We start from the raw sequence: 17,129 nt of genomic DNA on the forward strand, positions 1-17,129 counted from the left end.
GTTGAATGGTAGTGGAAATGGCAGGTGTGTCGATAGGTAATGCATGTATATCTGTGTGTGGAGAGGGTGGTTCTATATGTTCAATGGTAGTATTTGGAATAGGTTCAATGGAGTCATGGTCAAGAACAAGTAGAGGTATGGGTACATTCGTAGATTAAGAAGATGAGGAATGTGATGGGAGATGTTGGTGATTGTAAGGAAAAATATGTTTGTAAAACACAACATCTTTAGAGATAAAACTCTTATATGTATGTAAGTCATAGACTTTATATCCTTTGTGACCATAGGGATATCCAATAAAGAGACATGCTTTGGCACGTTCAAAAAATTTGTCTTTTGATTGAAGCAGAACAGATGCATAACAAAGGCATCCAAACACACGAAGATGTGAGTAATTAGGTTTGCGGGAAAATAGAAACTCATATGGACTCTGGCGAAACAAAAGTGGGGTAAGAGTATAATTAATTAGATACACGGCTATTAGAATGCATTCCCCCCAGAACTTAATGGGTAAATTTGCTTGGAATTATAAGGCTCTTGCAACGTCAAGAATATGTCTATGCTTACGTTCTACGACTCCATTATGCTTACGTTCCACGACTCCATTTTGTTGGGGGTGTAGAAACACAAGAAAATTGAGTTACGATCCCATGTTGTTGACAATATAAGTGAAGCTTATGATTAGTAAATTCAGTTCCATTGTCACTACAAATTGTCTTTACTGTTTTTTTAAATTATCGAACTATCATGGCCATGAAGAAAACCAACCTAGTATAAACTTCTGATTTAGCTTGCATCAAATAAACCCATGTAGTTCTGGTGTAATCATCTATAATACTTAAAAAATAATGAGTCCCGGATAAAGATGGAGTTTGATATGGCCTCCAAACATCACAATGAATTAACTCAAAAGGTTCATGTGTTTTGATAGCACTAACAGGAAAGGAAGATCGAGCTTGTTTAGTGCGATGACAAGAGTCACAACATTTATTAAAAGACTTAAAAGAAAACGAACCTAAATCCTTGAGAAGAGACAGCCTATCAAAAGACAAATGTCCAAGACGTTGATGCCACAGAGTAATATGCAAATTAGAAGTAATGCTGGTTGCTGCTACAGGAATTTTAAGTGCTCGAAAGTAATAAAGACCATCTTGCAATTCACCCATTCCAATCAGCTTTCTCGTGAGCAGGTCCTGTAAAACACAGAAGGAAGGAAAAAAATGAGCAACGCAATTTAATGCTTTAGTTAATTTGCTGATAGAAATGAGATTGTAGGAAAATGATGGTATGTGAAGGACATCTTTTAAAGTAATAAGAGAGGTAACAGAAACATCTCCAAGTGACTTTGCTGGCACAAAGGATCCATCTGGAATTTTAATTAGCATGAAATTAGGAATAGTTGTGTGGGAAGAGATGAATTTTTCTTGAAAAGTCATATGGTCAGAAGCACCAGAATCCAAGACCCATTCATTTTTATTGCCGGGTAGAAATATTGCATTACCCGTAAAGTTAGTTGTACCCACAAAGTTGGCTGTAGAGGCATGACTTTTGTCAAGGTTAAGCATAATATGAGTTGGGCATACTGTTCATTCGTCAATCCAGTAATTGGAACAATATTGTTACCCTCAGTTTTCTCCATGTGTTGCGTATTGTTGGCTGTCTTTGGCTTTAATGATTTCTTGCCTTTGTCCCACCATTCCGGATAGCCATGTAGTTCAAAACAAGTTTCTTTGATGTGCTTCATCCTTTTGGAATGGTCACGAAATAGCTTGGAGAGGTCGTGGTTACTTGTGAATTTGCGATTGTTATTGAATTTGCTGAAGCTGTTTGTCAAGAATGTTGCTGCATCAACAGAAGGCAATCGCGTCTCTACTATTAACTGTTGTCATTCTTCTTGGGCTACCTGTGCATAAACACGAGATAAAGAAGGCAAGGGATCTGTATTCAAGATTTGAGAACGGGCAGTTTTGTATTTGTCATTCAAACCCATTAAAAACTGGTGCACCTTTTCTTTTTCTCTTTCTGCAGCAAGCGCCTTTGCTGAACCGCAGGTACATGGTGGAATTTGTGAATAAGTGTTGAGTTCATCCCAAATGCCTTTTAATTTGGTATAATATGCTGAGATAGTCATTCCTCGTTGCAAGGTATTCATCATCTCAGTTTTCAATTGATGAATTTGAGAAGCATTACCTTGTGAAAAACGTTCTTCTAAGTCTTTCCATAATTCTTCTGCTGTCATAAAAAATGAAACACTATCATGTAGCGTAGGATGAAGAGAATTAAAAATCCAATAAAGGACCATTGAATTGCATTTGATCCATGCAGACTCTTCTTTTGAACCAGATGATGGACGAGTAATAGATCCATCTACGAAGCCAAATTTGCTTTTGCCTTGGAGTGCATTAGTCATAGCACGACGCCATATGGGATAATTTTCTTCTTATAGGAGACAGGTCACTAACGTTGTTCCTTGGTTACCAGAAGCATGAAGGATGTATGGTGATGAGGCATCAAGGTTAATTTGGGTAGTATTTGATTGAGCATTGCTCAAAGAATTTTCTTCGGCCATGGAAAATTTAGGATTTTAACTACTCTGATATTATGAGAAATTACAAAATGAGAGTTATTCAACTCTTATATTTCATTACTGATGAATGATATTCTTGTATACAAGAAGAAGCTTCAATTAGCTCTTAAATCAAGGAAACTATCTTAAATCAAGGAAACTAAAATATGATATAAATCAATACAAATCAAGCAGTAAACTAAGGATGCTAAATATGAAAAATAAATATTGACAGTTGACTTGCTAATAGTTTCAGTCCAGTTTTCTTTTTTTCTTTTTTCATACCAGAAATACAGCACTTTGTTATACGAAAAAACATATGATTGATTTGCATAGCCAAACCTTGAACTCTTAGAACTACCCTTTAATCTAAGTTGCTCATGATAAATTATATTCATCAGAAAAGACGTGTGAATATATAGGTATCAAAACCTCTTTTTTCATGGAAAATATATTAAAAAAAATTAAAATAATAATATGAGAATCATAAATCAAACAATTTATTCTATTTATAGAAAATAATCATTCTAGAAGACATCAAATATTTTTAAAAAAATAGCAAAAGAGAAGGAGGAACAAATAATAATCAATTTTTTTTTGTGCTCTCATCATCCCATTTTTATTAACAAAGACACGTAATCTGTATTTCATTAAAAAGCCAAAACAATTATCGAATATAATGATTATCACTTAATCATTTTTAATGTGTACTAGATGATTATCATGTAATTTGTTGCTGGTAAGATTGATTTTTTTAATTTAAAAATATATTTAAGTGTTGTTAATATATATTTTTTTAGTAGAAATAAATTTAAACCATTTAAGAGTTGATTTAATGTGATCTGATCGACTGAATTAGTTTAAAAATTATAATTTGATTCACAAAAATTCAAGAAAACATCTTCTTTTTTTTATAAAAGAATAATATTGAAAAGACAATAAATTGGATCGATATAGGTCAACTTGTCAAATCTACGATCCAAATCACGAGACTAGAATAACCCAATAAAAAACAAATCGAAGCAAATCATGAAACACTATTTTTAATCAACTTATTATTAAAAAATAAAATTAAAAAATAATTCAATTAAAACAAAGATCAAAATACAAACAATTTGAGTTAACCTAGGTTAATCTGTCAAATCTGCAACCTGAGTTATGTGACTAAGATAACTACATAAAAAGTAAATAAAAATAAAATATAAAAACTCAATTCTCAATCAAGTCAATGTTAAATGATGAAATTAAAGAAAAATCAATTAAATGAAATCATTGGTTTGCGCTACGCTGAGGGTCAAATCAATTTTTTTACCATAAAAATATTTTCAAGTATTGTTAACATGTTTTTCAATAGAAAAAAAAAATTAAACCGTGTGAAAGTTAACTTAATATGACCCGATCAATTTGACAAGTTCAAATACGATCTAAATGTCTATTAAAAATATAATTTGACCAAAAAAGTTTCTAGATAACTTTTTTTTAATATTAAAATGAAAATATATTGGATCAATTCAGGTCAACCTATTAAATCCACAACCTAAATTATGAGTCCGAGATAACACCATAAAAAATAAATCGAAACAAATTATGAAACTTAATTCTCATTCAAACCAATATTGAAAGATAAAATTGAGATTAAAAAAAAACAAAAATCAAACAACTTGAGTTTTTATGGTTAATTATAATTCTCTCTAAAACCAGATCCTGATTATCTGGAGTTCCTCAAACTTATTGCTAAACCTGCGCGGAATCTTCCTTGTGCTGAAATCCAAGATGCAGAGGAATCTGGTCAGTGAGAATGCTCGCTTTCTTTACATGTGGCCAAATGTTCTTTAACTATTTGTTAACAATGAGGATTTATTTGCTTAAGAAATTTGTGCTTAAAGGGCTCTCAGAAGCTACAAAAGAAACTCCTATTTCTATTTCTACACCCTTGATGGAATTTGTTCGTCAGAAACGAGCTGATAAGGTTGGAAACAAGGTGCATTTTAAAGGTACTTTCTTCTACTTTCTTTCTATTTAGTAAAATCAGATGATTCTGCAAATCGTCTACAGTATAACTACATAAAGCCTGAAATGGAAGGCATTTTTCAGATATTCTTACCAGGCCTTGCATAAGAAATACGATTCAAATTTGGACGACATCTTATGATCAATATCTTCCCTTCTAACTATGAATAAATGCATCCATCAGTGAAAGATTCTGTCCATCTAAGGAGATACTAGCAAGCTTGAAATTATTATTTTAAGTTTTGACTATCAACTGCTAGTAATGACAATAAATGCTCAAAGGAAGTGAAAATTGTTATTTCAGGATATCTTAAATTACAAGGAAAGTGATAGAATGCGATTTTCTTAATCATCTCCATTTCCTCTTAGGTTTATAACAATGTTATCTTAACAAACTCTACATCCATGGCAGCTGTAGGGTTCGGCTGTTGTTAAGGGTGGGAAAAGAGCTGGGTCAGCATCTCCGACCATTTCTGGTTCAAGTAAAACCAAACGAGGCTCTGCTAAGAAGAAGGTTTTTTCCAGAATTATAGCCACAATCTGTTTCGAGCAAACGTTATCAGTGTTAGGAATTAAATGTGCTTGTTGTACCTTGTTTTTCTGTCATGATTTAGTCTGCAGTTAACTGATTGATAGCATGATTAGTTCTTGGCTTTAACATTGAATGAATAAATTATCTTGAAGTTTAAGTCAAGATGGCATAATTCTTGTGCAACTTCATATTATCTCCTCTGTTATTGCAGGTGGATGGCATAATTCTTGCTCCACTCTGAAGACACAGGTCATGAAATTGTAATAATCCTGTAAAAAGTAAATTAGAACAAATTAATCATACAAAGACAAATACTAGAAATATCACGAAGATCAGTTGAAAATAAACCTAATGCCTTAAAAAAACATTAAACATGAAACCTTTCTTAAAAAGTTATGTCCTTCTCAAGTCATGGACTCTGAGGTTTAATAAGAATAATATTTTAATTTTTTTGCTAAATATATAATATAAAAAATTTGAGGGGGGGGGGGATTAAGTGATTTACCAAATTCTTAAGAACAGTATTCTTTTTATTCCCATCAGGGATGGCGTTTCCATAAAACTTGTCCTGTGAACATTTAGATTTGGCTTTTATTGTAAACAATAAATGGACAGGGGAAATAAAGAAAGAACGCAATCTATTAGGAAACAAGATACTTTGTTTCAAGCAAGTTGCATGGGAAATGATATAGAACTTTGTTGTCTGAACAAAATTTCAGGATCTGTGGTGTGTATGTGTTTTCTATATGCATTTTCTGGAGTTGAAGGTGCTGTTTCTAAAATTTCTCTGGGTGCTCAGTCCGGAAAGGAAAAAAAATCTGATTTTTTAAATGAAAAGGGAATCTTTTAAATATTTTTCTCTTCCCTTTTGTTGATTCATTTACGATCTTCGTTTTCTTCTTGTGACTTGTGCCCTTGCTCTCATGTACACGCTCGCGCACGCAACCAAACCACTCAGCATGGACGATTCTGATGGACTTTTTTTTTTTTTTTGAAAACTACGATTCTGATGGACTGAATAAAAAATGTAGTCTCATCTTTCCTGATGCTAGCAATAAAGCATTTTATTGCCCAGGAAACTGAGGGCATGTTGCAGCAGTTGAGCCTCGCATCTAATGTTGGAAGTTATGCTTCTACTGCTGCTAAACAGTATCAGAGGCATGAAGCTAGTGAGAGGCTGATAAAAAAGTATTCTTCCTTCAACAACTGCCTGGGCCCTGAAGAAATTTCAAAACCCGGATATTTAGAGTTGACTAATCTAGAGGTGGAATATTTATGTATTTGGGTTTGCAGAAACACGTATGGGTTCAGAAGTCCTAAGGTTGTTAAAATCACTCATCAGGATAAATCTGGTAAGCTTATATCTATATCCACTTCATGAATACCATTTTTATGTTTCATTTTTAGCTATCATACAGAAGATACCTGTTAGTTTTGTATTGAAAATCAAAGAGGAACTCTGAACAACATGCACAAGAAAGTTTATTGAATAGATAGAGCCTTGACAGCATTGAACTGTTCAATGAAATTGTTCACCTAGCTAAATCTCGAAAACTAATGATGGAAGAAGATAAACCTTTTGTATTTCCAGTTTCTACATGAGGACACTTTCACATACTCTCTCAGAAAGAAAAAACGAAATGCTGGGAAGATGTAGTCTTAACATTTATTTTTATTTGTAATGATGATAAGTATTGGCATTACAGATTCAAAAAAAGTGGTGGTGATTATATTTCAAAAGCGCTGATGTTGTCTGGCGATGCACATTTGTTGAGTTGCTGCAGATGTAGATACTACCCACAACCAATGCCCTGATATACAAGGTTCCCAGTAGTCAGTCAAGACTACTGGACTGGAACTATGAAACAGTCTGCATGGTTCATGCAATTGTGATCTCTATTTCCATGTGTATCTCAGAAGACACTGTTAGTATTCTAAAGTATTCTGAATGTTTTTTCTTAAGTTAGCTTGCGAGGGGTTGTGTGTGTGTGTGTGTTTTTAACGTTTGATAAGTTGCAGTGAGTTGTATTACCATTTGAATAACTTGATATGTAATGTCCACCTTAGATTCCTTTGATTAAAACTGATTGCTCACTTTTCAGGTAATCTAGAATTGCCATTTGCATCCCCTGGAACAGGCTTTAGCCCTTTATAGCATGTTACAGTTCATTGCAAAGTCCTACACACCTTATTGGAGTTTGCAGTTACTGTATGATGCTGGAATTCTTTCTATCAGACGATTCAATCTCGGATACATGCTCAGAAGCACTTCCTGCCTAAAGGAACCACATGATTTCAATGCGTGCTGCACACTACATGGTATCTACCAGTTCCATGTATTCATTGTTTGGAGAGATTATGAGTTAGGCTGGATACTGGCACCTGCCTTGATCTGTAGACTGCAGCTAGTGGTTGCTCTGCTATTCAAGCAGCTATGCAAGGTTCAGGGATAATCTTGGTTTGGTGCTCATTGTCTTCTGCTGCAACTGCAAGCACGCTTCAACAGAGTCCTAGCTGATTGCTTTGAGCTTCCAAGAATCGGGCTCTGGGATGCCAGAAAGAATGCTGCCTGGTCATTGTCAGATGCTTATGCTGATTTCAACTTGCAGAACATAATTGAACATTTTTACTTGGTTGTGCTTTACAATTATAAATATGAACGTAAGATTTAATAGAAAAGCTTCTCGCCGCTGATCTTGGAGCAATATTCAAGCCGCTATGAGGCTTTTGATGGTAAGAAAGGTTACGATCTATTTTCTTTTCCATCAGGTCTTCCCAGGCATTCATCCAAGTCTTGGTTACCATCACTTGACAACAGATGGAACCAACGAAAATTAACGGTAACGCTTTACTCTGTGCTCATATTCATTGCACGGTTTATTAAGTAGTGAATGAGACTATTTCACACTTTGGTCCTTGTAATTTCAACACTTACAACTTGGTTATGAAACTTTATTTCTATCACTTTTTAGTCCCTGAAAATGGAGGAAGGAGAGAGAAAACTTTTGATTGGCCATATTCTACCACCAAAAATCCTAATCTTAATGTCACTTTATTCATCATAAAAAAAAGAGTTAATAAAGATAGTTACTCACAATAAAAAAATATAAAAAATTTATTTTCACTTGATTTGATATGAGATGTACTAATAAAAATGTGTTTATGAAAGATTTTTTTTTGTGTTTATAGGTAAAAATAAGTCAATTTAGATTTTATAGGTAAAAAAACTTAAACCCTAATTTTTTAGTAATAACAAATAATAAGAAATTACCACCATTGAAATTGTTGTAAAGGATGATTAAGACAAACGACATGTCATCCAATGTTTTCCTTTAAAATCCAATGTTTTCCTTTAAAGCCTAAATGTATTTTTTTTGTTAATGGTAGGTGTGTGGGCTTCACCTTTCAAGTCTTGGTGTATTTTGACTTTTAAAAAAAAGGCCAAGTGTGTCTATATTTGATTCTCTTGTCCCTTCATTTTTTTTCTCTTTTTTATTTTTTTTATTGAGCTTTTATGGTAATTATGAATAAAGAAAATTCTGAATATTCAATAAGAATAAATTATTTATTTAATACAGATTTTTTTATATAAATTTTTTAAATTATTTATTCATTTATTTTTGTTTTTATTATAACTTGTTTTTCATATTATAATAAGTTTTTATTTAAAAAAAAACATGCTAGCAGTAAAATAATATATTTTTGTGAAAAAAAACATGAATAATAAAAAGGGGTTTTTGAATTTTGACTAAAGAACCACTTTTGTTTTCTACTCAATATAAATAATTTGAATTCTTATAAATATTTATTTTAATCACGTTTTTTATTGAAAAAACTAGGGAATAAATAAATAAACATGCTTTCTTCAAAACAAAAAAAAATACATAAATTAAAAAAATTGATTGAAAAATACATTCTTTTCTCCATAATTTCGTTTCAGATATATAAGAATATATATTTTAATTACTATATAATTAAATACAAATAAATTTTGAAAATGACCTCACTACATAGAGTGGACATACTATCTAGCTTATACTATTAGTTCTGAGGGAAACTATTGTTATGTCCACTCTTTATTTATTTATTTTGTTTATTTTTTGTTTATCCACCAGCAAAAGAGCAAACAGAGGATCAAACCAAATTCTTCACAAACTAGTAAAAATGACCATAATCAGCCTTCAAAAAATATGACGAGGAACCCTCTTCCTTTCAGTCATAATAAATAAATGATATTGAGATTTGTCTAAGAAAAAAGTTGATAAATTTAACTTCTTGTAAACATACCTGAAAAGGAGATAAATAACAGTAGGCATATGGCCCAAGTGTTACCTACTATACTGGACCTTCACATTGTAAACGGCTTGAACTCAATTTTCTGAAATATAATCTATGGAATTCGAGCAATTTCCAACAATATTTTATGAAGGGACTGAGGCTTTGAAAAGAATGGGCAGTGATCACTTCCTTTAATCTTGAAGACTCTTTCTGGTGGACTATCCCTCACTAGCTTTTCTTGGACATCTAGTGAAAGAGCATGATCGTCCAGTGTCTGAATGAAGAACCGCCGGCCAGTTCCATATTTTTCAGGGGACAATGATAGCTTCTCCATGACGGGACCAAGTGGAATGGGTCTCATTGAAACCATGGCCAACGCAACATCCTGAAAGTAACCAATATTCCTCAATGAGTTTGACTTGCTCTAGCAATGGACATATTGTAGTGAGAGCAGAGACAATTCAAGTTCTTTGCAGACTATGGTAGGCTTCCACTCAACAAGGAGCAACTTGTTATAAACCAAAGTAGCTGGAAACGTTGGCCAGAAGGATGCCATACAATGTTGAGAACTATTTCCCATATTTATTTGTGTCAAGGTATCAGAATGGATTTCCATAAAATACATTGCAAAAGTGGCTGGATGATTATAGAAACAATGGCTATATGATTGGATTGACTTGTAGCATACCTTTGTTGGTGATTGATTGAAATATAAACCTTTCATTTGCTGTTTCTCAAACATAAATCCTGTAGGAGGCTTGTCTTTACCATTTCCATGAATCAGAAACTGTGATTCTTGCATAAAACGTTCTGTAGATCCAAGCTGCAATAAAATTCTATAGTTATTAGATCCAACTCAGAATCGAAAGCAACAAAAAGTGTTCAAAAGAATCATTTTTTTAATATATATAAAAAAAAGTGTCATTGCTTGGTGCAACTGTAATGGTCTTGGGATAGCTAGAAAGTAAAAGGTTTTGTCACAATTTTCATTTTCGTAACCCCATTCCAGTGGGACAAGAACAACAATTCCAGGCCTTTTATAGAAGCTCTTAGCTCTGTTAGGAACTGATTAGAGTGTGCAATCCCATCCTTTAACTAGTCTGGAATTGTCAGGTTTGAGTAATAGTTTCAAGGAGCAGATTAGGAAGCTTCCTATCAGAGATGGGATCTTCACATAAGACACTTAGATAGATAAAAGGTAGCTAGATAACATAGTGTCAAACTGCAGTTTAAGTTTCAGATGTAAGAATCTTGGTCATCACAAAATACAGGACGCATGCAAATCCATAGGGTATGACATCTAACCCCACAAAAATGCATACAAAGCATAAATGATGAAAGATCTCCGAACTTTCTCTTCCATAGTAAGGGTAACAAACCTGAATAGTCAACAGTTCAGTAACAAAGGAAGCTTTACAGTTTTGGCTTTAGGACCCGGGGATGAAGCCAAATTTCAATTGGCTTTCTTGATTCTATATAGTTTTTTCTCTTCTAGCTGCAGACAAATACAATGATTTGAACCCATTCAGATTCATTTTTCACATTCAAATTAAAAAGATTGAACTCTGATTAATCCATCTCCTTCAAAATCCATGAGTAGCATCATGGCAGAATTACTATTTGTCTCAGTAAGTTCAAGAGTCATCAATGACAAGCATGGTAGCAAACCATCATGATTTATTAATTGGATCAGCATTTAATTGAGCTTAATAGATTTTCACATAGACTAAGCAAGTAAGCTTTGATGCTATACCTCTTCAGCAAACACATCAAAAGGCCTCTGACCATCAGACACCATTGTAGCACAGAGAAAAATAGCTTTCGAGATCTTTTGGGGGCAATGCTCAAGTGCATAAGAGACACATGCACCTCCAGTACTATGGCCAACCAAAATAACCTGCACATGAATAGTATTACATAAAAAAATATAGCAAAGAACAGACTGGCTAAGTACATGGAAGGTAAATAGGAATGACAGGGATAAGATGCCTATCACTTACCTGTTCATCCTCAGGCAAGTTTTCTAAATAACTAATCAATGGTTTTGAGTACTCTGCCAATGTTGTGACACTGTTTGTATCTGCCAGATCAATACCAGATCCTGTTAGATCTATGGCAATAGGAACCAATCCTGCTTCCTCCAACAAAGCAATCGTTTTGTACCAACACCATGCTCCAAAACCTTCTCCATGCACCAGAACAAACTTATTTAACTTCATATTCTCCAGAAAGTCTGGTGCCTAGGAAAAAATTTACAACACAATTAAGAACATATCTGACAGCACCCTGTTAAGTTGAAAAGAAAATAAGAAGGTCACCAGTGACGGTCAATAACTATGACAGATCAGAATGCTATTTATCTGACACATTGCTTATGAGGAAATAACAAACAGAAGCTAAAAGAAAAGCTAATTGCAAAAAACTGTGGAGAACACTTTATGGATCATCAAAATAGATTTCAGGTGTTGTACTGGGAATTATAAAATGCATTGCATAGAATTTTTTATGTTTCAATAAAAACAGTACACCACAGTTAAGCTTATTTTTGTCTTGAACACACAATAGAAGAGAATTTAAGCTAGGCAGTTGAATTTTAACCCTAATCAACAAGAACTCAGCTTTTTCTCCCTTTTTTTTCCTGGAAAAAACTCATTTGCCTTCCTTACAGAATAAGGAATTCTCCAGGTGCAAGCACAAGCTGCACGACAGGTTTTTCTATGTTGGAGCCGTTATGATAACAACAACATGGAGCCGTGACAAAAAATTTTCAGAAGGACCTTAACTGTAACAATAACATTCAGAAATTGATACATTTCCTCGTCAATTTTCGCTTCTTTCCATAGCTTATGCATTTATCATATCTTATGCTTCACTTTAGTAACTAAAAGTTACAGTTCTTAACTTCCCAACTACTCGGATTCATTTAGAATCTCATTTAATCCTATTAGCGTAAGTTGCACAGTCTAGTCCATTCCCAATAGATATACTAGAGCTTTAGATCATAGTTAACTGGTTCAAGATTCTGTACTCTTAGTAACTAAGAGTGGACTAGAAAAAAAAACACAGTAGCCCCAGCTAGCATTAACTATTAAAAAATGAAAAAGTCGAATCCTCTTTTGGTTCCTTATTGGCCTTGAAGAGCGCAGGGAATTAACTAAACATACTTTTCCGGATGCACTTTTAAAGAAATCAATCAAACAAATAAAAGTAAAAGAATCCCTTTTCCCCTTCGTCTTTTTAAACAAATGCATTCATGAAACTTGACTGTTGACAAGGTTGCTTGCACTCATGATTGGGGGACCTTTTTCTCAACTGTGCCCATAATTAATCATGTTTACACCATCTACTTTCCATATTAGATCCAATCATGTAAGGAACAATAATTAACTCACCAGTTTAACATGAAGAAAAGGAAACAAAGTAAAAGCAAAAGTATCAAACAAGAGTCTTTACAAAGAGCAAGTGAGCAACCTGTTTGCCATTAGAGAAAGGATCAGAGAGATTTCTTCTTCTAGAGCTAGTTGAACCAATCCTCCTGGACATGGATCCATCAAATCTCTGAGACAATTGGTGCTGTTGTAGTGCCATAGAAAGAGCTTGTCTATGCAAGAACTCCTCCTCTGCCAACAACTTCCTTTGAGACCTACCCATTCTCTTGCTTTTTGATCCATGATTATTATCTCTAGTGTCCTTCTTTGTCATGCAAATTAAATTACCCATGATTGCAAAACCTCGTTTTTTAACAATCCAGAAATCTTTGGAGGTAGTTTTGACAGAAAGCTAGAGAGGGTCAAGAAATTTTCATGGAAAGTAGCATGTTTTCCTGCAAAAAAAGAAAAAGATAAAGAAATGATAGTCTTCACTACGACAGCAGAGAAATTCTTTAATGAATTTTTTTTTAATGGAATATTTGAGAGGAAGAGTAGGTGGGATACAGGTGAAGGAGAAGATGGCTATAAATGCCCTAAAAAACAAAAACTAGTGTAAAACTTTAGCTGAAATGTTTTGCTATTTATCGTTTTTCCACTGCTCATCTCTTTGAGTATGTAACGGCACGGAGACTCGAGGAGTTTGAACGCGTGTTAAAAATTATTTTTTATAATATTTTTTTTATTTAAAAATATATTAAAATAATATTTTTTTTATTTTTTAAAATTTATTTTTTATATTAACATATTAAAACGATTTAAAAATAAAAAAATATTTAATTTAAAACTAAAAAACAATTCAAAACTTTTCAAAAACATGTATAAATCACAATATCAAACAATACCTAACTATCACATAATTTTTTTCAAATCAATTTTTAATTTAACATCAGAATATATATAACATATTATATAAGCAAGAGCATGCAAATTAGAGATGAATAAAAAAATCAATTAAATAAAAAAAATTAACTGAAAAAATCAAACTAAGAAAAAAAATTGAATTAATTGATTAGAAAACAAAAAAAAATCTAATTTAGTTTGGTTCTAGTTTCAAAAGTCTAGAACCAATTGAACTAAATTGATTAAACCAGCACTAAACTCATTTGAAAAAACAAACAGGTATAAAAAGTAAATTTTCTTTTAGCCCTAAATCAAAACAAAAAGAAGTTGTTCCTACCTATTCCCAAGCTTTCTCCCTGTCTCTTATTTGTCTCTCTATTCTCCATCGTTGGTTCCTATCTCTTTATCCTCTCGAGCTACTCCATCCATAACCAGCCTTCCATTTGGTCTTTGATAAAAGCACCAATATATCTGGATAGGTAACAATAACTTTTCCTTTTCAGTTTTCATGTGTTGGTTTTTTATAGGCTAGGGAGCTAACCTAGTAATTATTTTTAGTTTTCATATATTAGTCTTGCACATGGATTTTTTTTCCACGGGTCCAAATCTTTTTATGAACCACTTGTACGGTTGTTTGAAGAGTCGTTATATGGCTATGAGTTAGATGAGATCTTCATATATTTTACTTGTTTTCTTGCACATGGATTTGATTTTCATAAATGTGATTATACTATACAATACTAGCTTTATATTGTAGTCAGAAGAATTTTGCTAAAATTTTATGTATTATGGGTCTTTAAAGTGATCTTCTTTATCTTTTTATAATTTTCTTGATGATTTGTTTTTTAATAAAAGATTTTGAAATATACTTGAAGGGTGATGTTATGTGCTTGTTCAATTATTCTAGACAAGAGATACTACATCTGGAAACCCCCTCATAAACATAGAGTCGAAAGTAATGAGATCTTGAGAAATAAAAACTCAAAACAAAAGGAAATGAATAAATGGTGAAAATAATAGTAAAGTTGATATGTAATGGAGGTAGTGACCTCCATAAATGAGTTTAAAGGTGTAGTTGAAGCTAGAATAAGAATTATGAACTTTAGTTTACAACTCATAATAACGACGAAAACAGTAACAAGTTTTGATGGATAGAAGAATAAAAAAAATCTAAAATAAATATGTTTTGAGAATGAAAAAATAATTCTGAGAAATTATGATGGAAATGAGGAATAAAAGTTAATAAAGAATGATACAAAAAATTGTTAGTGTAAACCCAACTAAAAATCAGTAATGTTAGCTTGAAATAGTTACAAGTACAAAAAAAGAAATAAGTAAATAATAAATATATTTTGGAATAAATAATGGTCCCTAGGATTTAGTGGAATGCTTGATATTATATATGCAAGGATTGAACAAGAAAAATTGGATTTGTTTGATGAAAAATCACAAACCGATCATTTTTACATTATCACGCATAACTTGCAATCCAACCATCGGATGGGGCAAAAATTTTGTTTTGAAATCTCCTGACATATTTTTTTACCTTGGGTTAAAATTTTAAGTCAACTGAATTTTAGAAAAACCTCACAATTTAGTTCAACAACCAAGTATGTTACACAAAAAAAATACAGGAAAGCATTATGAGGGGTAAAATGGTAAAATAAGCAAACTTCTTCTCTATAAACAAAAGAAAGCTGGTAGAAAGTTCCAATGGCTAGGGAGAATGTAAGACCCTCCATTTTTCATCAGATTTTGAGTGATTTCTTATTTAATTGAGAGATTTTTGTAAGGATTAATCATTCAATTAAAAAAATAAACATGATCTAAGTAAGTTTTGGAGTGAAAAATCAAGAAAAAAAGATGAATGTGTAGAGAGAGAAAGTAAAAAATCTTTAAGAGAATAAAGAAGACTTTGGGTTTTCTTACATCAAACTTCATGGAAATGGTGTTTAAAATGGTAAGCAAGCCTTCTTCTTCATTTATATGCAATTTTTAGTTGGCTTTGGTTATGGGGGAATGAGATGGGTGTGTGTTTAAACTTGAGTTTTGACTTGAATGATGAATTAATGTTGTTAAACTTGTGATAAAATGTATCATTGGATGTATTTTAGGAATGGATAATGTGAAATTATAGGGAAAGTTGAAGGAAAATCCATGGATTTATTCCCTTGTGGCATTCTACCAAAATAGAAGATGGTAGAGAAGGGATTTTGAATGTGAAGTTATGTTGAACTATAGTCTAAACTTGAAATTTCTCTTTAATTTAGTGTGGGTAAGTGAGAATAAAGATTCTTTTCAAATTCTATTAAGTTTTTACATGATTTTCATAAATTGGTTGATTATAGGTTTGTGTAAAACCTAGGGTTTGGAAAAAAATTAATATTAATGATGAGTTTAATGTACGTAAAGTAATTGTTTTACGATTGAAATATGCTAAACCTGGTTGGATGATGTTGGAATTGGAAAAGTAACCCTTGGTTTGTTAAGGGGGAGGTTCGACTAAGCTAGTAATTTAGGGAGAAAATTGATTTATGTATTAATGCTTACTTGAAAATGATTGTTCATCATATAATTAAACAAGTTAGATGAGTTTTGAACAAGGAATTGAAAAAAAAAGAAGGATTTTTTAGTGAAGGTTTTGACCATAATATATAGAAAAAGGTTTAGGTTTAAATCAATTGAATTTATAGATTTAAAGTGTGTTTTAGATGATTTAAGTGGAAAACTTAAAAGAAAGATGAAAGATAAAACTCATGAGCAAATGACTTGAAGGTTTTAGTTATTTTAGGAAAATAATGGGAAATGGGCTTTTGGACAGTTCAATATCTTGAAACATTTTTTTAAACTTGAATTAGAATATGTTAGAAGGATCTTTTAATAAGGGACTAATAGTATATATTTTGGAAAATTAAATGTTAGTTTCGGCCTAAAATACATGATAAAAAGAAAAATAAGGATACAAGTCATTGTACTAAGCGAAATTATGCTAATAATTAACGTTCTATAATGATATAACATGTGTAAAAAGGGTTTTGGTCAAACGGATTAAAGTACTATATATAAAAGGTATTTTCAAGTGTGGAATTTGGCTACATGGAGTGAATGGATGTTAATTTATGTGATTAATTCCATAGTTGTGCGTTAATAGATCAATATACCTTGAGTAAATGGTAGAATTAGGTTTTATAGATGATGAGAACAATAGAGAGTATGGATGTGTGTTGAACCTTGTGAATTTACTTGTTAATTTATAAATACACGTTAAATAGGAACTGGGATAATGTTCTTAGGTTGATTTAATGTGTTTTATAATAGTTTGCAGTTCTATTGATACATGAGATATTATTAAAGTTAAACAGTGTGCGAGTGTAGTAGGAACTACACACTTTATAGATAGGTTCTCAGTATCTTGAACTATTTATGGAGTTTATCATAGTTTCATAATTTCAAATCCTTTAAATGTATTATC

The 17,129-nt window shown here is 32.3% G+C and overlaps 1 protein-coding gene across 1 annotated transcript; it reads right to left on the reverse strand.

The window, feature by feature from the left end:
- Positions 1–9,318: 9,318 nt before the first annotated feature.
- On the reverse strand, positions 9,319–13,384 carry LOC133669324 (putative methylesterase 14, chloroplastic). Its single transcript, XM_062089415.1, has 5 exons — positions 12,858–13,384; positions 11,387–11,626; positions 11,140–11,283; positions 10,075–10,209; positions 9,319–9,771 (listed from the first exon to the last, which is right to left on the reverse strand). Exons 1-5 carry the CDS (start codon positions 13,104–13,106, stop codon positions 9,499–9,501), a joined length of 1,041 nt encoding a protein of 346 aa, XP_061945399.1. The 5' UTR covers positions 13,107–13,384; the 3' UTR covers positions 9,319–9,498.
- Between the last annotated feature and the right edge of the window lie 3,745 nt (positions 13,385–17,129).

This window comes from Populus nigra, chromosome 12, assembly GCF_951802175.1.
Source record: "Populus nigra chromosome 12, ddPopNigr1.1, whole genome shotgun sequence".
NCBI lineage: Eukaryota > Viridiplantae > Streptophyta > Magnoliopsida > Malpighiales > Salicaceae > Populus > Populus nigra.

Bases quoted from the DNA above. Each gene is read 5' to 3' on its own strand.
- LOC133669324 (XM_062089415.1), bottom strand. From the start codon at position 13,106: ATGGGTAATTTAATTTGCATGACAAAGAAGGACACTAGAGATAATAAT. The intron at 10,210-11,139 runs GTATAGCATCAA...ATTTTATTGCAG, and splicing joins TTGATGTGTTTGCTGAAGAG to CTTGGATCTACAGAACGTTT. The intron at 9,772-10,074 runs GTATGCTACAAG...GGTTACTTTCAG, and splicing joins TCAATCAATCACCAACAAAG to GATGTTGCGTTGGCCATGGT.